We start from the raw sequence: 26157 nt of genomic DNA, 5'->3' as shown, positions 1-26157 counted from the left end.
AGGTGAGGAGTTAACATGTACTATTCAGAAAAAAAACATAAATGAACAACGGGTCTACTTTAGAGAAAATAAATTGATTAATGCAATTCAGTTAAATAATATCATATTGAATTAATTGATCATGCATTAAAGCAGCTACTAAAATCAATCTAAACAAGAATATTATTTCATACGATATTATGACAGTATAGAAATCCCATATGGATATCATAGTAATGCAAACATGTAACAAATAAAATCCATGTGTTTTATGAACTAACCTTCAGGACAGATAAGGCAGCTTCCTTTCCCAGTGTCAGGTTGGTACGTTCCTGAATAACATGGTGTGAATGAGCTACTTCCAGATGGACATTCAGTGCCAACAGGACATCTGTTTGATGATGGTGATTTTTCCGTCGAGCGAGGTGGACAGAAGTAGCCGGTCTGTAAAACAGCGTATATTTCATCGGTTAAATATTCAAAAAACATATCGCAAAATCTAAAACTGAGAAGGTTCCTTAAATATGTATCAAGCCATATCGGTCACATTCTGGTGAAACTTGTAACAAGTTAATTTATCCAAATAATCACCTCACAGGTTCCTTGCGGTGTGGGCAGCCCGGCTGTTGGACAATACCAACCACCTGTGCACTCTTCACAATCTGCAAGTGAAGTGCTTCGTGTTCTGTTCGCAAAATATCCTGCAAACAAGAAACAAAATTACCAAACGAAAATGATGGTTATTATCAAATCCTATAAATGGAACTTCAGGGAAAAATATCTAAATATTTCATCAGGGAAGAACAGAGTGGAGACGAAAGCTAAGCAGCAAGCAAACATTTACCAATAGGACAAGGTGTTTCGCTTGAGCTGTTTACTGGACAGTAAAAACCAGGCTGGCAAACATTTCCATAACTTTTTCCCACCGGCTCTTCTTCTAAACTGCTTCCGGAGCAATAGAATCCAGCTTGGCATGGACCAGTGACATCCGAGAGGCCAGGAGCATCACAATAGTAACCTGTGATTACGTGATTTGTTAATAGATGAAAAAATCTGATAAAAATTTTCATAATGAATCAGAAGAGCAAATTATTTGATAGCAATCAAGGGTAAACTTTTATTTTTATTTACTATGAAGCTCTGTTAGTTGTTTACATTAGAAATTTAATAAACTAGTTGCAATAACTGGCTGTAACTACTTTATCAGCTAATAAGTGCACTTGCCAGGAACTACTATATAATTCCCTCAAAAATGTCAAACTCAGAATAGTTGGCAAAACATTGTGGTTATTTAGTGACCTTGCAGTCACATCACATCAAGTTGCAGTTGTCAATAAAAAACGCACAGCACAATAATAACAAAAATTGTTGTGGCGTTTTGATATTTTCATGCAGGGTGTGGGTACCCAGCACCCACTAAGATCGCAACCATAATATTTATTTATTTTTATATACTACATATTTTCATTTATATTTCATAATAACATTTCCATCGTCTTTCCATCATTTAGCGTTCAAGCCCTATTGATGCAAGTTGCCAATATTTTTCACCTTAATACTTATGTAACTTTTACAAAATACGATATTTGAATGTGCAGTAAATCGATCAATTTTTATCACCTCCATCGCACGGTGTAGGCAGAGTGGATCCTTCAGGGCAGTAGTGACCGGGCTGGCACTGGCCACCGATACCGCCATCTGCTGGACACGCACAGTCATCTGAGTAATTCCCGATAACATTTGGTCTCTCCATCCAAGAACCGAGCACACAATACCTTTTATGAGAACAAAGGGCGATGATCACAGACAAATTTATCAATGAAAGAAACAAATTAAGTCTAGGAAATATTTTGAACACCACTTAAGTTACAATAAAATCAACCATTGGATCTATGGCTAATTTCGTAGAAGGAAATATAATAGCGTTGGTGATTCGGTTTAGCTTATTAGGAATGACTCAACTACTAAACAAACTGAAGATAGTGGTATATGGTATAAGTGAAATAGATTTCTCTTGCAAATAATTATTAATTAATGATTAATCCAAAATATTTTCATTAAAAACATTATATAGGCAATTTATGAGTACAGTTGTAAATAAATTTGATGTCTATGCCTCACCATCCAGGTGCACATTTTCCTTTTGGATTTTCCATTCCTCGGTCAGGACAGAAATAACCACCTGGACAAAACTGACAAGAATCCTTGCTTGGTGCCCCTGTGACATAAAAATTAAGTAAATCAGTAACTGACTTAACACTTCTTCAAAAGACAGCAATTCTCTTATTAAGCCCAGTTCCTACATAAACAGGGTTAAATATGTACATAACAATTATTCTGCAAATACGAAATGCAGCAATTGGATACCAGTCTCGTTGTTGTAAGTTCCGTTATTGCATGCTGTTGCCATGGTGGAGTTTTCAACACAGTAGTGACCAACTGGACAAGTGGTCATGCTGTTAGCACCAACAGGGCAATACTGTCCGGCTGGACAGATTAGACATGCCGACATGGCAAAATCCGGGGCATATGATCCTCCGAGGCAAAGTCTGGGTGCACTGCTCCCCAACTCACAGAAAGAGCCTGTTGGGCATGGACCCCCTGTGTCTGTGACCTAACAATGAACACCCAACAACAGTGATACACTCATATGCGAAACTTGTAAAGTTTTAATTTAGTTTTTAGTTTATCGTTGACCAGCATTTTGTTTCAAAACCAAATTATAAAACCTACTTCAACAAGAAACCAACAATTTCCATTACTAATTTTAATTAATAAAAGTTAACCTACCACAGATGGTGCTGGGCTAGAAGCCCCACCAGTACAGTAATATCCTTCAAAGCATAGCCCAGTCGGTTCCGCAAGTCCACTGGTGTTGCAATAATGGGCGGAAGTGCAGTTGGTGCAGAATTCCGGGCCTGTTGCTTGCAGCTCGTCGTTGAAAGTCCCAGCTAAGCAACCCTTTGGCTCTCCAGTGCCTGAGAACCGAAAAAGCACAAGTAAGTCTAAAATATTAAACCACAGACACTGATTACGGTTTCTTTCCGCCATTTAATGCAACAGCCTTGTCGTGTGTTAAAAGTGCTAAGTAATATTCTGACCTTCTGGGCAGTAATACCCCATGAGGCACACGCCTGCATCACCAGTGTTGTTCCCGGTGGGTTTTTGAGAATCGGATCCGCTTCGACAAAAATACCCAGCAGAACATTGCCCTGGATACAAAATTTTCAGGTAACAAATGCAATGGTTTCGAAATGTACAAGATTCTCTTTTGTGATGCATTATTCGGTGAGAAAACTTACACTCCGTAGAAAATTTTCAAAGAGAAATATACTGTGTTTTATAAGATTTCTACTGCCTTATAACTAGTCATTACCAGCGTAAGACGAAGCATGAAGATCGGGGCAGTAGTACCCGGCGTCACATTGTTGGCATTGGTCTTGGCTTTGTAGATTGGTTGTATCGCCGTAAGTACCTCGTGGACATGGCTGTATGTCTATCCCGGTGCCGTTTGGACAGTAATAACCTTGTGGGCAATCCTGCATTGCGGAAAGTAAACACCGCAAACGACAGATGATAAACAGGGCAAAGGTTATGTTATAAGGGCTAAATATGATAATTAGAACATTGGTAAGTAAATTACAAACAGTTGCAAACATTCTTGTAGGCATAATATACCTAGAATGTTAAAATAGTAATCTTAAAAATAAAACCCAATGGAACCACATTGCACAACAACAATGAAATACTCATATAGATATAATACCGAACGAGCAAGCACATGCTCAAAACATTGCTTTCATCAATTCATAATTTTGCTGCTAAAAATCTAGTTACCATAATTTCAGTTCCATTGCAAAAACTTCCTTGCTCACAAAGCTGACAAGTTGCCTGTTGTTTTGCATTTGTGTAAGATCCAACTGGACATGGCACAGGGTTTGGACTTCCAACTGGACAATGGTAACCAACAGGGCATTCTTCCTCTACGAGTATGAATGCGATTAGTGATACATGAAAACAATTAATCAAGTCAATACAAAAGTTGTTTGATAGACACTTGAATATATGCCGTTTGCAATGGAGAAAGAGTTATTTTAATTATCCTATTTTTTACAACTCACCAACGTATTAGAAAAACAGCTGTCCAGTATAATAATTGCATCGAGATTGTAAAACTATTTGACTTCACCTGTTGCTGTCTGAGATCCGGTCGGACAATAGTAACCACCGGAGCAGTTTGCTGTTGGTTCTGACTGGCCTTGGAATTCGCAATACATTCCACCGGTACATTGTGTGCAGTTGTCAGATGATTGGAGTCCTTCATTTAATTCAAGAAACAAATTTATGAGATTGTAAACAATAGCACAACAAGACTCAACCTGTAAGACTCTGTCAACATAGAAAGTTTGGTTACCTTCAGTGGGGCCAAAAGTACCGGCGGGGCAGGGTTCTGGAACTTGCGTGTTGTTGGGGCAAAATTTACCTACTGGGCATATTCCACCAGTGATATTATCTGTGGGTGCGTTGAAGGATGCTCCGAGGGTACAAAAGAAGCCAGCAAGGCAGGAACCAGTAGGTTCACTTGCCCCAGTTGTGTCACAGTAACTTCCCCCATCGCAGTCCTTGCATAAACTGCGGTCAGTCAGAGAGCCCCGATCTCCATATGTGCCCAGGGGACATCCATACTGGGTGCTGGTCTTGGTACCATTTGGGCAGAAGTAGCCACGTAGGCAAGATGACGGGGTGGTTACTCCTTTTAAAGTAAAATTCACTTAAGTTAATTAGGAAAGATTAATCTACGACTTTGAACATAACCTTTGTTGTACACAAACAAAACTGACCTATTACAGTGCCTGTAGTATTTATTGCTTCACAGTAATAACCGGCAGGACAGTCATCACAAAACGCCTAAATCACATATAAGCATAAGTTGTATGCTGTCAGTGGAGTGAAAGAAAAACACAACATTAACTTTCGAAAACAAAAACTGCCTGCCTATCATTGAAACTCTGAATTCACAATTCGTTGTGTCACAGGTATGGAAACAAGATGGCTTACTTTTCCAACTTCACTCTGGTAAGTTCCACTTTCACATGGTTCTGGTTCTCCCACACCTGTCGGACACTTGTTACCAGTTGGACATTCAAATCCTGTCGGTCTACTAATATTTTGACCAGCAGGGCAATAATAACCAGCTTCACATAACCCACTTTCTGCAGATTCCCCACCACTACAATAATATCCTGGAAAATTTATAAAGTCGTTATGATGTGATGATGATGTTACGTAACGTTTTAAAACTTCTCGAAAACAGAAATAAATTAAAATTGTCCTTGTATTGAGTCTGCTTCAAACCTGCTGTGCATATGGAACATTCGTCCTGACTCTGACGTCTAGTGAGATTTGTAAATGTTCCAGGTGAGCAAGGTGTTTTGTCGGGACTTCCAGCTTCACAGTAATGTCCCATGCTGTGTATGACAAGATTAAACCGGTTCAAACTGGTACTGACCACACCACACACGCATGAAGCAAAAACTAATGTCCAAAACAAAGTGCATGTTCCAACTCACGGGCATTCATCTCCAGTTGTACCATCTGTTGGTGTCCTTGTTGATGCACCGCCCAGGCAATAAAAGCCGGCATCACAGACACCGGTCTCACTGGACAAACCACTTGTCTCACAGGAGTAACCTTGATGAGGTGAAGAATAATTTCGTAAGTTATAAATCAAACTTCGCTTATGAGACGATACTTTTGCAATAATAACCAGAGGACCAGTAAAAATTTCGTGCTGATGATCTAATATTGAGTTGGACCAGCACGATACCAACCTGCGGTACAAGGTATGGCTTCATTTGAGCCCTCTGGACAGAACGAACCGGGTTGGCATTGTCCGCCGGTAGAGTTGACGTCAGACTGGACTGGACATAGGCATGTGGTGTCCACAACTGTGATATGTATGACCATGTTAAAATTTCACTTACAAAAAATGGACCTGTTTACAATGTGTCAAGTACAGTATATTGAGGATCGCAAACCTTGACTACAAAAATTGTTCCAATAATTAAATCAAAAAATAAATACAAAAATAAATAAAATTAAAGGCCTATTATAGTGAATTTTTACTAAAATTTACAAAAATTTACAACAGATTTTTATTAAATTCGTGTACACATACCAGTGCCATTATATGGATCACCGGGTTTTGCTGAAAGCGAGCACAGAGAGCAATACCAGCCAGCTGCACATTTGTTGGTTGGTTCAAACAAACCAGATGACTCACAGAAGTAGCCTTTAAGAAAATTTTGTTACAAAATTTCAACCAATAGTGCATCACAAACTATTCTTTTAACCTACAAAAACATGACTAGGCTCAAAATAAGTGCTTAACGTACTAAAATAATTTCGAAAATATATTTTTATAACAATTTGCTATGTGATACCTGGGGTGCATGGCTGACAACCTCTCAGATCCTCTTGTTGTGTGGCATTGTTAAAAGTACCAGCCGGGCATGACAAGGCATTTCCTGTGCCATTTGGACAGTAGCTTCCTCTTGGGCAAATGAAGCTTGAATAATCGGTTGAGTTTTCTGGGCAATAAAACCTAAAAAAATTTGCAAAAACATGACTAAACACTGAAAAAATATAAATAAATTTCAAAACTTTTACAAGTGGTTTTACAAGAAGTTGCAGCAGGCGGAACAGAATTGAGACAAGACAAAGGGAGAGCATGCAGCAACCAACACCGAAATTTTTACCGAATTTAACCCATTCAATAAATCACTCACCCTGCGGGGCAGGTGAAGCATTCTGCCTGGCCATCTAGATTGTTATAGGTACCGGCAGGACAAGCTCTGGGGTTGGCGGTACCCTCTGGGCACCAGAACCCAGTAGGACATGGTCCTCCAGTGTCGTCCGTGACTGGGTTCATTGCGTTGGTTGCGTTCCCCTTGCACACATACCCCGCTGAACAGTTACCACTTGGTGCGCTTAGACCCCCACCTTCACAATACTGCCCTGGTGGGCAAGGGGTGCACTCATTCTGATGAGAAAATAAAACAGTGCTTACACTGAGATAAAAAGACTCAAATCGATCAATTTGATTTATTCCACATGCTTATCTGTTATACCGTTATGCGTGGCCGCATTAAACAATCAATGCTCTATTACCGACTTACCTCATAAGCAAGGCTGTATTTATCTGAGAAAGTTCCCGCTGGACAGTTGATTTCAAGAGGTGTGCCACGTGGACAGTAGTGACCAGGGGAACAGGGGCCATTCACTCCTAACAGAATACAAGAAAATATGTCAAAACAATTGTGCTTTTTGTGGGTTTTATTACAAGTAAACTATAGAAAAGTTTGATTACAAAATACACAAAATATGCATAATTCAGTGAACACTATATAATTCTATAACTCATTATTTTTGCACTCGGCTTAGCAATGTTACCATCAGAGCCATCTGGGTTTGGTGACGAGCTTCCATTCCTGCAGAAAAATCTTTCATCACAATTTCCTGTGAATGTCGTTGCATTGAGTTCTTCGCAGTATTTCCCAGGATCGCATAAACGACAGTCGTCCGCACTTTCTAGGCCTCCTGCCTGTCCATACCTTCCGGTCGGACAGGACATCCAGTTATATCCGGTGCCAGAAGGACAATAAAATCCTGAGAAGGGATTGTGATATATCCAAAATAAACAGACTGCACTGATTGATATTTACAAAAAGACAAAGCCAATTATAGACAATATGTGACAGCATGTAGGAGTAGCGCAGTGCTTGCCAACTTTTTTCAACTTGTGGCTCACTTTTGCTAAAAAAATTTTTTTTGACTATTTCCACTAATTCAGATTTTTAATTTTGCTGACAATGTTCTTTAGTCCTGAAATACAAACAAATGAATGGAAAACAATTTTTTTCAAAAAAGATATTTCCAATAGCCGCTAGATTTACAATGACTCCAATTTGTTGTATTTCTATTGTAACATGTTGGCATGCTTCGAAGCCCACCTGGACTAGCTTCGCGGTTAATAAATGGGCCGCGGTCCACCAGTTGAGAAACGCTGGGGCAGTGTAATGATTAAAATGTACTCAGCTTCAAAAAGGGATTTATGAATAAACCTTACCTTGCGGACATTCAACTTGAGTTTCACCATCTACACAATATCTACCAGCTGTGCAGTCTAAACACTCAGTTGCCATTCTATCCAGATTGTAGGTGCCATCGTAGCAAGGGAACGGGTTTGCAGTTCGCTGGGGACAAAAATGGCCGACAGTGCAATTCTGATCTACGGGGGTTGCTGATGTGTCCCCACCAGGGCAGTAATATCTAAAGCAACAAGTTGATTGATGTATATATTGACATAACAAAACTACTTTCATGCGTCAGTGAAAAGCACAACTCAGTTAACTTTTGAAAAACCAACGGGGCACAAAATTCCGAATCTGGATTACATATTTAGCTGCACCATTAAGTGTGTATCTGGTGGTAGATAGTTTATACAGTGTTATATACCCAGCAAGACAAGGCCCAGCAGGCTCTTCAAGTGCTGGTGCATCACAATAGTAACCAGGTGTGCAGTCAACACATGCAGCTGAGAAGCCTTGGCCGGTCTGATTGTTAAAGGTGCCAGACTTGCAATTTTTTTCATCAGTGGTTCCTACGAATACAAATGAGTTCAGAAAATCAAAAGAAAACATTTGAATAAAACAGCAATATTTTCTAATTAAACTAATTCACAGAAGAATATATTTCAAAGCGATGAGCCTAATTGAAACCGAAATGTGTGCACAAAACCACAACAATGATTTAAGACTAGATTCCAAAAGTCAGAATGGCACTCCTAATATAGACATCGATGGCACATAAGCATCAAATAACGTTATTAGATAGTTATTAAAATAGACTACAACAGACATATAAAACATTTTATATTTTGTTTAGCTTTATATTTAACTTGCATTAACTCACAACTTAAGTTTACGAGAAAACGAGAAGTGAATGTACCAAGTGAGCAATTTATGCATAGTAGTATATTAAATACATTAAGCACCACCCACCAGCAGGACAATAATGTCCTTTAGAACAAGGTCTGCCAGTTATTCCATCTTCAGGTGTCGATATAATTGCTCCAGAAATACAAAAGTAACCAGCGGCACAATCATACGAGCTGTCACTCACTAAATAGCATTTATTATCAAACGTCATCATAGCCAACACTTGTAATTGAATTTGATAAAAAACTGACCATGCAGAAAGCTTAAGCTGGAATATTACACTATCAAGATGTATTTTACAAATGCATTCAAAGCATACAAGTTAAAGCAATCACATATTTTCTATACAAGAAATAACCACTGTGAACAAAGGACTCAAAAATGGTGAACAGTATTTGTGCAATTTAATTTCAGTATGCGGTTTTCTACAATTTTCAGAAAACAATTTAAAAAAGTTATCTTCAGTTGGTTAAGTTGTCTAAAAAAGTAAGTTTTAGGAAGCTATCTTCCAACTTTAAAGCAATAATAAAAGCTACACTTATAATAATCAAAACAATACAAATCTGGATACTTACGATTCCCTGGTGTTAATCCTTCTTTGGGACAATATTTTCCAACTTCACAAGGTGCACAATCGTCAGCACTTTCCCGCTGGGTTGCTGAACCATAAGTACCCACTGGGCACAAATATTCGGTGGAATACTTTGTTCCATTAATGCAGTAGCTTCCTAGGGGGCATTCATAAAGCGTGTAGTCTTGTATGGGGCCATCATTTATGTCGCAATAAAAACCTGTCCACGAAAAAATCGGTTACAAAGTAGAAAATTTCAGAAAGACAATGTGACCTGAACCTGAACCAACACCTTGTTGGTTGGTGGAACCTTAACTATTATTCGGTTGAAGCTGAAATCATGTCATTTTCTGAATTTTAAAAATATTTAAAATTTGTATTTCTTTCAGCAAACGAGTGTTACGCACCAGCGGGGCACATTTTGCAGCTTGCCTGCTGCGCTTCGTTCTGATAATATCCCGAATCGCATAGCACTTGATCTGGTGAGCCGACTGGACATTGGTAGCCCGGTTCACACTGCATATTATTCCCAACACTGGACCCTTCTGGACAGAAGAATCCTACGATGCGCAGACAATGTTTATAAAACGACTTATTTGGCATTGAAACGAGTTTGCGGAATTTATATATATTTGCACAACCGATACTAACCAGCATTGCACTCTGCTGTCACTCCATTCTGTGCAGGATCCTCACAATAAAAGCCGGGCGTGCATTTTGTACAATTTGCTTCTGACTTCAAACCTTCCCCTGCACCAAACGTTCCAGCTGGGCACGGGGTTGGGTTGTCTGTGCCCTCTCCTGAAAAAAATTATTGAAAGGTTGATCGAAAACTTAAACTTAAAACCTCTTCAATCAATAAGCAAAAATAAACAGAAAAATAAACAATGAAAATAGTTTCTATTCAATAATGCTACATATACATAATCTGCATCTATACTTTCGATAAAGAACAATTTTGCATGAAAATCTGAACATTTCCGAATTCAAATACACAAATACATACAGGAGGTACGGGACTTACCACACCAATATCCTCGAGGACAGAAACCCCCTGTGACCCCGTCTTCAGGGTCAGGTCGAGTCGCCGATGAGTTGCAATAATACCCAGCAGAGCATGGTCCACCAGGAGTAGAAAGACCTTTGACACACAAGGCATTGAGGGTTGAAATATTTATCAAAAAAAATTATCTCCTCAAGAGATCATAATTGTTGCTCACCGATGGTTGCGCAGTACGAGCCATTACTGCATGGTAGAGGCTGCCCGGTGCCAGATGGGCAGTAGTGACCGAGTGGACATTCGCCACCGACATCTGAAGCCGGGCATAAGCACGACTCTGTCGTGTTCGAGTATTTGGCGAAGCCACTTGGACGTGGACTGGACGAGTTGGTTAAACAGTAAAATCCTAAAGTTAAAGGCATGTTTATTGAGAATTTTTAAACACGAGAATGAACAAAAAACGTGAAAGAAAAGACTAATTTAAAAATGACTGTAATTTTTTAAGCTAAAAATTTATTTTCTTTTGATGAATAAACAACAGGTAGACATCAACATTGTACCTGGGTCACAGTCCCCAGACACAGTGGTATTTCCAGATTCCAGGCAATATTTTCCGGGGTCACAAGGCAAGCATGATTCAGCAGATGATAACTGTGGGGCAGTCCCATATGACCCAGACGGACAGGGTACGTAAGTGCTGGACCCTGGGACAAGAATAAAGACCAGAAGTAATAACGATTTCAACTTAATAATTTTAATGAACGGTAGAAATTATTTTTAAAAAAAACAAATAGATGATCAACAATGTCGTAATTTTGACAAGTGACACCATAAACTTTAAGCCATGCACGTTGATAGTCACTACCATACCTGCTGGGCAATAATAACCAGGCACACATGGGTACTTAGTATAATCAACAGTTTCAGCAGGGCAATAAAACCCGGGTTCGCATGGGGTGCATTCCGCGAGTCCAGTGGAATTGCTGTACCCTCCGGCAGGGCAACGAAGCTCAGTTGGCGTGCCCTCAGGGCAGTAAAAGCCGGAACTACACAGATCTCCGCCAGTCCCTGTTTAGAAAGAGATCATTATACAAGTTAGAACTAAAATAATAACAAAAAATTTATGCCTACTGGATCTAAAAAGTCTGACCAACTATTTCTCAAAAAAGGTTTGAAGGCGCCCTTCCAAATTTAGAAATGTAAAACAGCATCAAATGTATCCATTTTCTCAATGCAAACAAGTAATAAAATCTCAAGAAATCAGTGACCGAGTCTAACCTGTGGGTGTGGACGTGGAAGATCCACCTGAGCAGAAATAACCAGCGGTGCAGTTTCCGTCAGGCGCAGTTAATCCTGTCGTGGAGCAAAACTTCCCAGCTTCACAGTCCAAGCACTCATCTGCTGCTTGCAATCCCATCTTTAACAGAATAAAAAAAGTCAGCACCTAGTTTCATACATGTATAGATATCGGTACCGCAGCAATTCTAACCTGACATTTCTAAGAATTAGAATTAGGGTTAAATTTAAATTAGAGTTAATTTAAATTAGGGTTGCATTGAAATTAGTTTAAAATTTAAATTCGGGTTTCAATCGATTAAAGTCGTGCCGAGTAACCATAGATATATAATATACGCATGGGCAGTGATCCCATTCAAATAAACCTGATCAGAGTATTTTCCGACATCGCAACCCTCCGGCTCTCCTGTTCCCCTTGGACAGTAATAACCCGGCGGACATATTCCCCCATCACCTGTAGAGGGTGTGGTTGTTGGGTTGCTAACGTTCACCCCTGATCTGTGAGAGCAAAACGATCAAAGTTGTTGACTGACATCAGTAAGTGATTAAATTCTAATTAATGGATATGGTGGTATAAGGTCTGATAACAATAACTAATTACTAAAGTAGTAAATGCTTCAAGTTAACTTTAATTTCAAACACAATCTGAAGTGCTTCTTTTGCTGACATCTGAAGTGTGATGCAGGTAGACGGCTGTTAATGCCATAGATAATGGGGGACAAATGAAATACGAACACTTACCGACAGAAATAGCCGGGATCACAGTCTTTTGTTGAACTGGTCTGGTTCAACTCATCACAGAACTTTCCTGCGCACAAAACTCTGATGACCATCACATATTTTAACACACAACAAGCTACAACTAAGCACCACTATCGTTGATAAAATTTAGAGATACAATATAAGCATTAAACGATCTATGTTTGATGCGGTGCTTAAACCATTACCGGCATCGCACGGTGTGCAGTCGTCAATAGTCGCAGCTCCCACACTTGCTCGGTACGTGCCGGGCGGACAACTTCTCGGGAATAGACCGGTTCCATTGGGACAGTAGAAACCAATTGGGCACAATATACGATCTTGCCCACCTTTTGTAAATAATTTACAAAGTTTAACAACTACTTTAACCTGTGCAGTATCATTTACCAAAGGAAATGGTGACGAACCTCTACACTGATAACCTTCAGGGCAGTTATGACAAGAAGATGCCTTCTCTTCTGTGTTGTATGTTCCAGGTTCACAAAGTCTTTGACTCGGGCTGCCAGTTGGGCAATAATAACCAGGTTCGCATGCTGCCCCCCATGGGACGGCTGTGTCTTCTGGTGGGGTGCTTTGTTCTGCCCCACCACTGCAATAGTAGCCTACGTAGAAGTAGCATAAACTGAACAATTGTGTGAAAACTTAGCATTTATTGAGCACTTCTGGTGGTGGCCTTTCGTTTAGTAACCCATGGAGTTGTACAATACTATACATAGCAGTCATAGCACACTTTCACTTAACACATAGCAATCGCTAAATATTAGGCAACATTTAAAATCCTTATCAACGGGCATTAATTTATTAACAAACTGCTATACAATTTATTTTTAAGCGCAGGAGATGAGTTTTTAAATAACAGCACAGGCAAAACACCATTTACCTGCTGTACAATAGCCATCAGGTTCTGCCAGATTGAATTCACTGCAGCTTCTTCCAGGCGGACATTCCAAACAATAACTTTCATTTTTGCCGTGAGTAGCATTATTATAAGTCCCTTTACAGAATAAGGGAAACGTGGTTAATAACGAAACCACAGTATTTTTAAAGAAACTATAGCTTATGCGTAATTATTTGCAATGTCTGAGTTTTATGTCACAAAAATCTCAACATAACCACTGCAAAAAACAAATAAATTTTCTTGGAAACAACCTGGCTTGCACTGGGCTGGGTCAGCCGTGCCACTCTCACAGTAGAAACCCTGAGGGCATGGCCCGCCTTCAAACTCTGTTTGTGTTCCGTCAGGGGTCGATGTTGTGGACCCGGTTCCACACCAAAAACCAGGGGCACATTGTCCCTCACTTTCCGGCAAACCACTCTGGAATTTAAATTGAAGTTTAAAACTTGAGATTTTAAAGTTTCATTTGCCATAATTTGTTTGGTTCGCTACAAGCTGCATGAATGTGTTGACTTACCTCACTGCAGAAATATCCTTCATTGCACAAGTTACACGCACTTTCGTCCAGCTGCCCTAACTCATCGTTGAACTTTCCCTGAAGAATAAAACAACACCCATGTTGACCTATTTTCCTTAATATAACAATGACAAAGCTGGTTGGGAAGAAATTAAAAATTAATCAATAATAACTGGTTATTCTATTTCCTTTATAGGTCAAGCAAAGTATGAGTAAAAAGTTAAGTAAGTATGTTAAAAAAACTAATCGCACATCACTTACAGGGGGGCATGGTTTAGGCGAGATGGTTTGTCGTGGACAATAATAGCCTCTGGGGCACTGAAGGGTGGCAGACATTGCGGTTTCGTTGCAGTATTGGCCCGCCTCACACACAGTACATGACGGTGAATTAGAGCCGCTGCTGTAAGTTCCTGCACATGGTTGCAAGGAACATGCAATCATCATACTGCTGTTTTTATTACAGACTATTATTTAAAATCGACTTTCTTTATAACAGCACATCACAAAAAACTATAACGATATTTTGTCATTCAAGCCTACCCTTGGGGCACTCGGTCTGATCAAACGCGCCTACTTCAGCATAATAACCGGGTTCAGCATGGTTCTGTGTCGAAGTGCTCGCTCCACCAGTGCAGTAATATCCGGCAGAGCAGTTGCCGGTGTAACCGGTGGAACTTAGACCAGAACAGAATTTTCCTTCTGGGCAGTCTGTGCAGTTGTCTTCGCTAATGGCCACTGTGTAATAATTCATACTTGGATGACACACGACTTCATGATAATAAGGCGAAGATTTTGAAATAGGAATCGCGATCATAATAAAATTTGTAAAATAAACTTGTAAAATTTCACGTATAGCACTATTCCAGGTGGATTTATAAAATCCCACTTGGAATCTTACTTTGAAACACTGAATATTTTCCCGGCGGACATGTCTGAGGAGACGGAGAACCTTGAGGGCAATAACCACCGGCCGGACAAACATCTCCAGTTTCACCATCATTGGGAGTCTGAAAATAGGACAACAAAATTCTTAAAACAATAACCTAGCAAATACAAATGAGAATAACCTCAAAAATCCATTTCACTTAACATAACTACTTCCTACTTACAGCTACCCACGCTCCAGATTCGCAGTAATAACCTTCCTTGCAAAAACCTGTCGGTACTTCGTTCCCGACGCCTTCACAGTACGATCCACCAGGGCAAGACGTGCACTCCAGGGCACTTTTGACAAGAGTACGATTGCTGTAGGTGCCCGCAGGACAATTAGCCGAGTTGGACTGGCCTGGTTCACAGTAATGGCCCTTGAGTGAAAATAACGCAGTGTATAAAAGAAGCTTAAAAACATCAAGGACTTAGTTTAATGTTAAACATTTTTTTGGGAAGTCTGAATTTTCCTTAAAACGGTTTTATTTTTAGTTCAAAAGTTACCTTTGGACAAGGAATTGGTTCAGAAGTTCCCATATCTGGGCAGTAATACCCCGAAGTGCATGTCGTGCAGCTATCCGATGATATAGCAGAGCTTCCATTTAAAAATGTTCCCCGTGAGCATGGATGTGACTTCGAGCCTCCAGTTCCTGTGATGCAGTAATAGCCAGGAGGGCAATCACCAGCCTGAAATGAATTTCAAATTTTTACATTTTCTCTTTTATACAGGGTATAGATTTTACAAGACTTATCAACAATGTTTACAGTAGTTGATGTTAACCTACATCCCATCTACATAGCTAAAAGGATAAGTTAAAGACCACTTGCCGGGGCTGTGAGATTGGTGACATCGCAGTAAAAGCCCTCTGTGCATGGCGTGCATTCAGCATACGTTTTCAGACCGGTTTTGTCACTATATGTTCCAACAGGGCACGGTTGAGGATAGGGTTCCTACAAAAAACAATCAATTTTAGATGAAAGAATGTAAATGTACATCAAAATAAGTTTTAGTAAATGAGTTATTGACGCTGGTAGAGGGCGCAATAAAGCCACTGACTAAAAAGCAGTTCTTAATTGTTAATTGTAATTTTGAAAAAAACACCATTAAAAACTTCGAAAAAAAAAAACGATTTAAAATTAAAAGCGGAAGAGATCGAATTTAATTATTTAAAATTTGATCGACAGTTAATACAAATTTTGAAGAGAAATTACTGTTGAGCCTCTTAAACAATAAAAGCCGGCAGGGCAGGAGAAATCGAAGAGATCTGGTGCTTGCACAGTCCCGTTGTCGCAATGCATGCCTTCCGGACAAGTTTTATTCTGAAGGACAGCATTCGTTGTTGTGTCGTCATCACAGTAATAACCAGCCGGACAAATTAAGCATTCAGATAAACCAAATCCCTTTAAAAACAACAGCAAAACACAATAGCTGAAATCAGGTATGATGTCGCCAATATGGTTGATGAAGTATGATTACAATAATTTACTTTGTAAAGCACACTGGTCATTTACAGTTGTGGACTAACTGATAGTTAAGTAATAACTCACAGAATACATTCCTTTTCCACACGGCACTGGTGTTATTGTGCCGTTATCAGGACAGTAGTAACCTGCATCGCATGAGGCACAAGCATCAGAAGCTTTTGATCCAGAAGCATCATTGAATGTCCCGCTGCAGGTTTATAAAAATAATTATGACAAAACAATACAAACACAGGCCATAATTAAACAATACGGACAAGACCAAGTTCAGCATTAAAACAATTTTCATTGTTGTGGGCTGGGTTGACGATCGGTGCAATAAGCGTAATGCCTTGAACATGTCAGACGAGTGAAAGCACGGAAATTATACTTTGCCTTAAATGGCGTCATTAGTTTCTGAGTAGGACAAACGAGCTTGAAAACAAAACATGCTAAATAGACATATTTTATACATCCGCTCAGCTTAAAGCTTCTTGATGTTATCCTTATTTAATTTATAAACACAAGCATAATCATGTTCAAACCGGGTCAAACGTTCAACAAATATCATGCTGACATAGAAATGTCATAGAACTTACGGAGGGCAAGCTATTGGAGCTTCCAATCCTGCCGTACAATAATGACCCTCAATGCAGTCGTCGCAATCCTCCCATCGGACATTGCCGGTCATATTTGAGTAGGACCCAGAGGAGCATGGATACTGCTTTGCATACTGGGTACCTGAACATCAGGCCGTTTAAAATTATTCATAAAAAAAGCAAGTGATAGAACTAAAAGTAAGCAAAACGTTTCAATTACACTGAACCATTACATAGGACCTAGGTGAATAGAATGGTGTAAAGTTGTTTGATTTCATTTTTCAACTTACTTATTACAAGCTCGTTATTATGTCTACTTACCTGCAGGGCAATAATATCCAGCGGGGCATGTATTGTTCGAAATATCACTGCTCCCATTAAGACAGAAGAAACCTCTGGGGCATTGCCAGCATTCTTCCCAGCTTGCCAAGTTCGATCTGTTTGAATACGACCCAGCAGGGCATGGGTGTTGAGTTGTAAATTCTGTTCCATTTGAACAAAAATATCCAGGTGCACATTGTACAGGTTTTCTATTTGTTCCACCCGTAGCTGAAAAGCACAAACAATAAAAAATTTAAAACAGAACTTTTTACACATTTTTACCATCAATGAATAAACTGCTGTGAAAAAAGGGTCCACCGTTTTGAAATATGCTGTATTTTATACTTCTATGCTACTGTGTGTGCTTAATACAGTTCAAAATTTAATGGACATACCAAACCAAAACCAAAATTAAAAGTCATATAAAATGCAACTCAGAATATTTAGTCTAGAAATGTAATACCTTCGTAGCAAGCATATCGTACTGGACAAATATCACATTGGTCTGATGAAGTGATGTTATATTCATCGGTGTAAGTGCCAGCAGGACATGCATGGGAATCGTTATTAGGCAACGAACTCCCAACGGGGCAATAATAACTGAAAATAAACGACCACAAACCACTTAAACTTACTGACAAACAACATAAAAAGTAAAAACACCGACAAAACTTTTAAATAAAAAAACACCGACGAGGGCCAAAAACCCACAATAAACATCTCAAACATACCCAGGACTACATGAAGAATCGGGTTGGGTGAGAGCTGCGACTGTGCATGCCATACCCGCTGTGCAAGGAAGACAGTTATCCGCCGATGGCTTTTGGACGTCCGGTTGAAATGTTCCTGGTGGACACGAGCTAGGATTGGCAGTCCCGGACGTGCAATAGTAACCAGCAGGGCAATCAACACACGAGGCCATGGCTGTTAAAGTTATTCACTGTGACATTTTTGAAGCACAAATTGCAATATCGCTATAACGAGGTAATTGCAAATCGTCGATCACCGCTTGTTAAGTTGTGACTCGCAAGATAATTGTATTAAGTTAAAGTATGTCATAACAAATTTTAACAAAGCATAGCATAAAGAAGATTAATATTTCCACTCACTTCTTGCTCCCTCCTCAGCAGTATATGTGCCTGCCATGCATGGAACTGGCTCCTTCGCACCATCACCATTTCCTTCGTTACCTGTCTCTGCCTCACAGTAGTGACCTCTTGGGCATGGTACTCCCGGCGTTGATGATCCTGCGTTTGAAATTATAATTTGTAAAAAACAAAACATTTTTTCTGTACGATGTGAAATAACCGAGGTAAGTAAAAATGTATTGCATGGCTTATCAGTTATCACACATAAAAAACAATACAAATAAAGTTACCACTTATGTATAAAACCACTTAGTATTTCAGTCCACACACACAAATAGGCTCTACCTTGTGTACAATATCTTCCCTCAGGACACGATTTACATGCTGCTGCTTCCGTTTCCATTCCTGCGTCAGGTCCATAAGTACCCGCTAGGCAAGGATTTTCATTGTTTCTTTCAGTGCTTTCAGGGCAAAAGTAACCTTTGGGGCAGAGGTTGTTAGCACGAGGGACACCTGCTGTGCCTTCCAGACAATAGTAACCTTAAGGAAAAACATTAAAGAAACACCTCGGATTCAATATGTTTTTGGAATATACAAAAACTACAAAATTTCAATTCATGAAGTTCTGCATTTCACTGTCTTTTTGTATTATTCCAACCGGCACTGATTAAACTATGATGTCATACATACCTGGAGGACAATTTGCACAATCTCCTGCAGATTCCAGACCTTCCCGGCTTCCATACGAACCAGCTGGACAAGGTACAGCTGCATCCGTACCAGCAGTGCAATAAGAACCTGCAAGAGACCAAGTCCATGATAAAAAAGTATTTTAATTGGCATTCTCACCATCATAATAATGTATCTGGTCATACTGCAGCGAGATTGAAACTTAAATATTTGAATAAAAAGCTTTCCAGGGTGTTGCCACATATAAAATAACCTAGGTTGACAACTCATTGATTTAATTAGAACTGGAATTGACTTTAACTTAACTGGACTCAGAAAAATGCCTAATTGCATATAAAAAATCTTCGATGATGCTCCCTAAAGCATCAACTATAAGTTAAAGAATCTTTTAAGTTTTGCTCCAACAAACTGTTACAGTAGTTAATCAAATAATTTGAATTAATAAGTAAAATCAGTTAGTTAACTAATAAGCTTGTATAACTTAAAACCGGCAAAGTCACTTTAGAGATATAGAACAGGAATACAGATGTACATGTACAATAGATCAGGGGTCCGCAAAAACTTTTTGGCGCGACCCTTAAAAAATAGTTCTAAATTCTCACGACCAAAGCATATTTTGAGCATATAAGTTTGTGGAAAATGCTATGAAATTAAATATCGATGTTAAGACTACTATTGACAGTAGCTATTTTCTTGCACCAAAATTGTGTGAAACTTAGCACATAAAACAGTAAGTAAATGAACACATGTATTCCACCTAATGAGAACAATGGGCTTCGTGTTGAAAACAATGAATATTGAATAAATATTAGTTAAAATATTTGGCAACCCAGACTGGAAGGTCTTGCGACCCAAATTTGGGTCGTGACCCATTATTTGCGGGGCCCTGTAATAGATGATTAGACGTACAATAGATGATAAAAGCAAACCTAGAGGGCAGATGTCGTTAGGTGGTCTGGGAACTGTGCTTCCTCCACTACACACATACCCAGCATCACATGGTGTGCATGTTGTACTTTCAGAGGATGAATATTCGCCTGCAAAAAATAACCTCACTTCAACTATTTTTACAAATCGCACATGGCTTAGAATTTAGATAACCAAAAATCATATTCAATTAACAAATTCTTCATATATTGGAACATCAAAGCAGTAGCAAAATAGGCAGAAACAAATCCATCTTCATTGAAATCGTTTCACTTTCTTGATCGAAAGTGTGTTTTTAAAATATTTGTTAAAAACTTTGTTCTTCACGTGTTGTGTAGTTGCTTAGTGTAGTGTTTTCATTTGTTTGTTCTTATCTATCTTGATCACATGATTTGACACCCTCGTTAAATATAAAGATTGTGCACTTTTTTTCAGCTTTTCGGTTCAGTTTTTAGTCGGTGTTTGGCTGTGACCAACTAAATGTGGCTTTTCAAAGATCATCGGTTTGTTTTATTACCGTGATAACGCTACACAGTCCAGTTATTCAAAGTTAAGGCTGTTGCAGTTCACCGTAAACAACTAAACATGAAATTAAGCCTGGCTTCATAAATGAAAAAACCTTCATTACACATTCTGCACGGCAACTTAAATATTTCAACACTAGTCTTTGAGCTTAAACATGTATTTACCTGAGAGGCAGATAATAGGTGCACTGTCTTTAGTAGAGCACTGGTACCCGGCGGGACATATTGTGCATTCTGTTTGTCTGCCAAGACTGTACCTGCCATCGGGACAAGTGGTTCCTTTGGAAGTTGTAACACGGCATTCTTCTCCAGCTGGACACGCCGTGCAGGCCTGAAAGTGTCAAAGGTCGAGTTTAAAGGCAATGGCCAGCATTATTTCATGTGCGACACAGTAACGCAACAAAAAGATTCAAACATCACCGCTCAGCTACACAAATTTGATAGACTTGCAATATTTATATTAAACAGGTTTTAAATAGGAATGAGTTAACGATAACAATAAAATAGTATGTTAATAAAATGTAGGTTAATAACCAATTCTTTAAAAAAGTATGACAATTTAACTTCTCGCAAAACCTTAACGTACCATCTTTTTTGCTTCTGAATATGTTCCTTCTGGGCATGGCATGACAATAGCAGTGAAAATAGTGGGACAAGCATATCCGGGCTGACAGTCAGTGCATGACGCCTGCCTACCAACGCTATACGAGCCAGAGTCACAAGCCGTGGCACCTCCATCAGCCGCATCGCTGGTATCACAGTAATAACCAGCCGCACATGGGGTACATGTCTGAGGAAAAATATTCATTAAATATATAATTTCGAGCAAAATAAAATGCACTACATGAATATTTTATAGAAAAGAAAATTCTAAAATATTGGAAGTGATGTTAAATAATACGTAGAACGAATACAAGGAGAGAATACGAGATCTAATACTGTAGAAAACATTTTATTAGTCAGACGTTTCGGTCAACACGTGCACTGAAAAAGATTTTAGCATCGATCAAAACGTTTGACCAATAATTTGTTTTCTGCTGTTTTGGCTCTTGTATTCAGCTTTCCTACAAGTGATAACTCAAGACATATTGGTCCAATGCTAATAACTCATGACTAAATGTTTCAACATCAAACACTTACTGCTTGGCCAGAGCCAGAAAAGTACCCATCGCCACAAGTTATCGTTGTGTTGTTGTTTGTGAACGGGCAAGCACTTCCTGCAGGACACGCAGTGCATGATGTCGCATGAGCAGATGAATATGTACCCTGCAATGATTTCACACTTGTCAAATACTTTTCAAAACAATGCAAACAAGAGAATTGCAAAATAATGCTGCAAAACACTAGTTTTATCATTTATTCCCAGTCAAGCTGAGTTGGTTTCAAAATGCTCATCATAATTGATAAGATTTCTAATTTCAAGAAGAAAACGGCTTCTATCATAAAACTAATTTAAACCTACAACGATATTCCAAGCAATAAACCAGATGAAAGCTTTCTTAACACAACTCACCGCAATGCAATCTATGTTTCCACTTCCATCAAGATTTGGGCAAGCTTTTCCAGCCGGACACTCTGTGCAAGTATTCTGGAAACCAACAGAGTAATAACCTGGGTTACAAGGTGTCACTGTGGCTTTGTCTACGTCAGGGCATTCAGAACCAACGGGGCAACGTGTGCAGTAAGACTGGCCACCAATGGAATATGATCCTGTAGAAATAATGTTTAAAACGCAATAAGTAGAGTTTTGCTGGTTTTAAAATGCCTTCGTACAAACAATTTAAGTATTTTAAGTTTTATCAAAGATGATAACAGCATAATAGCTCATTGGTTGCACTACAACGCACGATAGATTTCAACGAAGAAGGTAAAACAGCGTGTTAATTTCAAAACAATAATAATTAAAATTCAACTATCTTTTGACAAAAACCACAGACCTGGTTCGCACGGAACCACCACCGCTTGGTTTGTGTATGGACAAGCGAAGCCAGCAGGACAATCTGTGCAATTACTTTCACCTGAGAGGGAATAGGTGCCGGCCGTACAAGCTTCTGCAGTGCTCTGAAAAGTTATTTTAAGTTTTTAAATGTAAACGAGTTATGAGATAGGACTAAATTATTGGCATCGGTAAGACGGAACAATCGCAAGTGTAACAGCAACTTATAATGATTGAAAATATCAATTACAGCCAAGTATGACGGTTAACGGCCAACGGTTAAATCTCCAGGCAAGTTATTTAAGATGTCATGTCAATGTTTCCGTGGTGTTTTGCATCTTTTTGCGTTCCACAGCACTTTTGCTCGTTAAAGATTGGAAAATTCAAACGTTTAAGTGTTTTCATTATGAAACTGGCAGCTATTCATTTAATTACATACATGTGAACAGTACAAGACAATTGATAGATCTATTTAACGCTAATAATCTCTCTTTAGTGCGCTGGTCAGCGTTGCACGAAGAGACAGCGTATTATGCAGAAGATATATAAGAAAACTCAATATTTTCTAGCAATAGAAGAGGGTCAAAATATAAACGGGGCTGAGTTATTTAAGAAAAGGGACTAACCCCAGAGCATTTGGCCCCGGCAGGACAAGATTCACATTCTGAGACTCCACTTGGGACATAAGAACCAGTCGGGCAAATCGACGGTGCAGCTCTGTAAAGCATCAAGTATCTTAAACATTATTGTCCCATCAAGACTAAAAATGCAGCTGCAATGCAAGCAACAAGCAGCTAATACTCAGTGAAAGAACATTCGGAAAAAATATATTTCACAAATTCACTGAAGATGGGAATTTTTTTCAACGTTAAACGGCAAATACAACAACATATTTAACAAGAAATCACTCACGCCGGGTCTGTGCAAGACTGTCCAGCAGGGCACGCTGAGCAGGATGTCTGCCCGGTCATGCCATCAGTCGTGGTCCCGGATGGACATTTCAGAGGAGCATTGGATGGATCAACACAAATATAACCTATGGTAAGCAAATAGAAACTTCAATAAAGCTGATAGTGGCTGATTTGTGTTAACCCAGTACATAGCAAAAGGGTTAACTTCTACTTTTAATTATCCTACATGAGCTTTCGCAAGCATAAGTTGCTTTATCGGGAGTATACTAGAAGATTGGATACTATGAGGTATAAGAGATAAGACGCACTCCTCTTAAATTTAATAAGGAATACTAAATAAATGAACCAAGTTTTAAACAAGGGGAGCACAGTATTACATGTTGGCTAAAAAGTTAAAAAGGTAAAAAAATTGATCCCTTATATTTATAAAATTTTACCATTAATTAATTAATTTTTTATTAAATATTGAGTGATCTCACCGATAGGGCAGGGGTAGCATGTTCCATTGCCAGCAGAACTGTATTCACCACTTGCGCAACTGACAGGACTAAGTGTTGCATCGGCGCATGAAGAACCCGCTGGACAGTCGGTACACACCGCTTCTCCCTGATTTAATAAGAAACTATGAAAAACATTCAGTCAAAGCAAGCAGGGCCTTTTGATCAACATTTTGTCATTGGACTGGTGTTTTATTCGGTAGTTATGGTGGTGGAGGGGTGTGAAAGTTATCTATTTGCAGACCAGACCTTGTTATTTAATGTCTGATTATAGCCATGAGTTAGCACACCACCACATAATAACTTCATGACAGACTCATCAAGTGAAGCTTTGTACACAATTGTTGTTAATCGACAAAGAAATCGTGTTGTAATCATTTAAAACTTTGCAAAAAAATATAAATTTTCTAATATGACATATAAAACAGCAGTATAAGCATAATGCAATGAAAGATCACCTCAATCGAGTAGGTTCCCTCCAAGCAAGCTTCTGACGACTTGAAATCATTGCAAGACATTCCGGCAGGACACTGGTCACACCCAGCAGCACCCGATCCACCTGTTGAATACTGACCGAGTGGACAAGACTTTGGACTGTCAGCAGGATCAGGACAATAAAACCCAGCCGGGCAAGAAAAGCATCGAGCCTGGCCGTGCATAAATAGAGGTCATGACGAAATAATTTCGACAACAGATGAATCGTTTTAAGCACTCAACTATTCATGCATACACAGGACTTAGGTTTAGCATGAAGCTCTTTGAAACTATTAATTTCAATTTGACCAGTCTGTAAAACACTGATATGAAAATACTGGAATACTTTAAGTCAGAAAATGCAATTTCCTTTTCATGTGGCTGAAGTTTCTAGTTAAGTATGTAAATAAACGGTCCCATCAGGGCAGAGTTTTGAAGGATTATTATGTAATAAATCTTTCAGTTCCAGACTTCTATGTTAACATCTTAACGTGCAATATACTTGCCCCTAAAATCATACAAAAAGTTTATGCAAAGATCGATTAACTAAAGTTTCAGGTCACTTTTTTGGTGGTTCCCAACCATGTTAAGTTGACATTCAAGGTCATTATTACTTTACTACTTTTGGAGAGAAAAAAACAAAAAAACTTTTATTTTGCATTTCTTTAACATTAATACTTACATCTCCAACTGTACTATACTCCCCGTCACTGCAAGGGACTGGTGCTGAGGTGGGATCTTCACATTTGTAACCTGCTGGGCACTGAGAACAGAATGCAGCACCTGCTGTACCATTGGTGTGTGTACCTAGATCACCAACGAAAAAGAATACATGTGACAGATATGTTACTACCTATAAAACAAATTTGATATGTTGATATAAATGATGAATTTAAAATGACAAAAGGTAGAAAACAAACAGATTAATCAGACACTTTCAGACTGAGTAATCGTCTCACCATTATCACAACTTGTGCATATGCCAGCACCAAGCGTTGAGTATGTTCCAGCAAGACATTCTGTTTTGCTTGAGGTGGTACAGGAAGAACCAGCAGGACACTGAAGGCAATGTGAAGCTCCAGGATCACTGTATAAGCCACTGTCACAAGCCTATTAACATTAATTTGAAATAGAAAATTGTTTGTTTCACGAAACGTTTAGCTTCGTTTGGTAAAATAAATAAATACAGGAAACAGGCCATATATTGTTGATCGCAAAATAATACAAATTATAAATCTACAGCTGGTTTGTAATAGTTTTAAGCAAGTCAGAATAATTAAAAATTTTAAAAATTATTTATTTGTCTTTAATTCTTAACTAAAACTTTCAAATCAATTCAATATTGGTGTGGAAATGATAACAGAAAAAGCAGAATGCAATCATACATGGCAAACACTATCTGAAACAGGACTGTATTGACCAGCATCGCATTCAACTGGATCAGCAGCAACATCTAAACAACTTTTCCCTGAAAGAAACAACATTGAATAAATAGACAGCAGTTAAAGATCAAAAAAATATCATTCCATCACGAAAGCATAGAATGGTTTAATTAATGTATTATTACTTTTAACAAAATATATCAAATGAAATACAGTTACTCTGCATATTAACATAAGCAAATACCAGCTGGACAAGGGAGGCACGCTGTTTGCCCTGCTTCGTTTTGGTAAGTGTTATTGGCACACGCTTGGGGTGACGCATTGCTGCCAAGGCAAGAAAATCCAGTATCACAGTCCAAACATGCAGAACCATTGTAGTATGTTCCGGCCTGCTCAGCAGTTAA

At 38.9% G+C, this 26157-nt stretch overlaps 1 protein-coding gene across 4 annotated transcripts in view; it reads right to left on the bottom strand.

Moving 5' to 3' along the window:
- The window catches only part of LOC143444854 (uncharacterized), a 79157-nt gene that overhangs the window by 42593 nt on the left and 10407 nt on the right, over window positions 1-26157 (bottom strand). For all 4 annotated transcript variants that reach the window (XM_076943637.1, XM_076943636.1, XM_076943638.1 and 1 more), the window contains exons 15-83: window positions 25998-26142; window positions 25757-25839; window positions 25331-25481; window positions 25054-25178; window positions 24356-24544; window positions 23880-24006; window positions 23402-23525; window positions 23116-23206; window positions 22491-22614; window positions 22067-22263; window positions 21694-21819; window positions 21140-21343; window positions 20719-20884; window positions 20032-20139; window positions 19103-19210; window positions 18758-18952; window positions 18434-18571; window positions 18056-18248; window positions 17788-17924; window positions 17325-17552; window positions 17004-17145; window positions 16492-16615; window positions 16156-16344; window positions 15772-15894; window positions 15448-15630; window positions 15126-15320; window positions 14915-15023; window positions 14557-14751; window positions 14278-14426; window positions 14017-14094; window positions 13754-13919; window positions 13485-13598; window positions 13012-13206; window positions 12793-12933; window positions 12587-12653; window positions 12211-12343; window positions 11828-11966; window positions 11420-11617; window positions 11110-11253; window positions 10770-10955; window positions 10574-10690; window positions 10201-10350; window positions 9957-10109; window positions 9554-9769; window positions 9042-9161; window positions 8497-8641; window positions 8108-8310; window positions 7432-7647; window positions 7158-7264; window positions 6768-7021; window positions 6423-6583; window positions 6158-6271; window positions 5811-5927; window positions 5550-5670; window positions 5335-5447; window positions 5038-5222; window positions 4821-4887; window positions 4394-4732; window positions 4169-4297; window positions 3817-3962; window positions 3356-3518; window positions 3081-3191; window positions 2770-2957; window positions 2347-2593; window positions 2101-2197; window positions 1600-1754; window positions 824-997; window positions 571-680; window positions 261-423 (exon numbers count right to left, since the gene is read on the bottom strand). In XM_076943637.1, coding sequence (XP_076799752.1) covers window positions 261-423; window positions 571-680; window positions 824-997; window positions 1600-1754; window positions 2101-2197; window positions 2347-2593; window positions 2770-2957; window positions 3081-3191; window positions 3356-3518; window positions 3817-3962; window positions 4169-4297; window positions 4394-4732; window positions 4821-4887; window positions 5038-5222; window positions 5335-5447; window positions 5550-5670; window positions 5811-5927; window positions 6158-6271; window positions 6423-6583; window positions 6768-7021; window positions 7158-7264; window positions 7432-7647; window positions 8108-8310; window positions 8497-8641; window positions 9042-9161; window positions 9554-9769; window positions 9957-10109; window positions 10201-10350; window positions 10574-10690; window positions 10770-10955; window positions 11110-11253; window positions 11420-11617; window positions 11828-11966; window positions 12211-12343; window positions 12587-12653; window positions 12793-12933; window positions 13012-13206; window positions 13485-13598; window positions 13754-13919; window positions 14017-14094; window positions 14278-14426; window positions 14557-14751; window positions 14915-15023; window positions 15126-15320; window positions 15448-15630; window positions 15772-15894; window positions 16156-16344; window positions 16492-16615; window positions 17004-17145; window positions 17325-17552; window positions 17788-17924; window positions 18056-18248; window positions 18434-18571; window positions 18758-18952; window positions 19103-19210; window positions 20032-20139; window positions 20719-20884; window positions 21140-21343; window positions 21694-21819; window positions 22067-22263; window positions 22491-22614; window positions 23116-23206; window positions 23402-23525; window positions 23880-24006; window positions 24356-24544; window positions 25054-25178; window positions 25331-25481; window positions 25757-25839; window positions 25998-26142 — 10510 coding nt within the window. The remainder of the gene's footprint in view (window positions 1-260; window positions 424-570; window positions 681-823; window positions 998-1599; window positions 1755-2100; window positions 2198-2346; window positions 2594-2769; window positions 2958-3080; window positions 3192-3355; window positions 3519-3816; window positions 3963-4168; window positions 4298-4393; window positions 4733-4820; window positions 4888-5037; window positions 5223-5334; window positions 5448-5549; window positions 5671-5810; window positions 5928-6157; window positions 6272-6422; window positions 6584-6767; window positions 7022-7157; window positions 7265-7431; window positions 7648-8107; window positions 8311-8496; window positions 8642-9041; window positions 9162-9553; window positions 9770-9956; window positions 10110-10200; window positions 10351-10573; window positions 10691-10769; window positions 10956-11109; window positions 11254-11419; window positions 11618-11827; window positions 11967-12210; window positions 12344-12586; window positions 12654-12792; window positions 12934-13011; window positions 13207-13484; window positions 13599-13753; window positions 13920-14016; window positions 14095-14277; window positions 14427-14556; window positions 14752-14914; window positions 15024-15125; window positions 15321-15447; window positions 15631-15771; window positions 15895-16155; window positions 16345-16491; window positions 16616-17003; window positions 17146-17324; window positions 17553-17787; window positions 17925-18055; window positions 18249-18433; window positions 18572-18757; window positions 18953-19102; window positions 19211-20031; window positions 20140-20718; window positions 20885-21139; window positions 21344-21693; window positions 21820-22066; window positions 22264-22490; window positions 22615-23115; window positions 23207-23401; window positions 23526-23879; window positions 24007-24355; window positions 24545-25053; window positions 25179-25330; window positions 25482-25756; window positions 25840-25997; window positions 26143-26157) is intronic.

This window comes from Clavelina lepadiformis, chromosome 2, assembly GCF_947623445.1.
Source record: "Clavelina lepadiformis chromosome 2, kaClaLepa1.1, whole genome shotgun sequence".
NCBI classification, from domain to species: Eukaryota; Metazoa; Chordata; class Ascidiacea; order Aplousobranchia; family Clavelinidae; genus Clavelina; species Clavelina lepadiformis.
The sequence above is the reverse complement of the archived record's forward strand: the minus strand, read 5'-3'. Positions and strand labels throughout refer to the sequence as shown.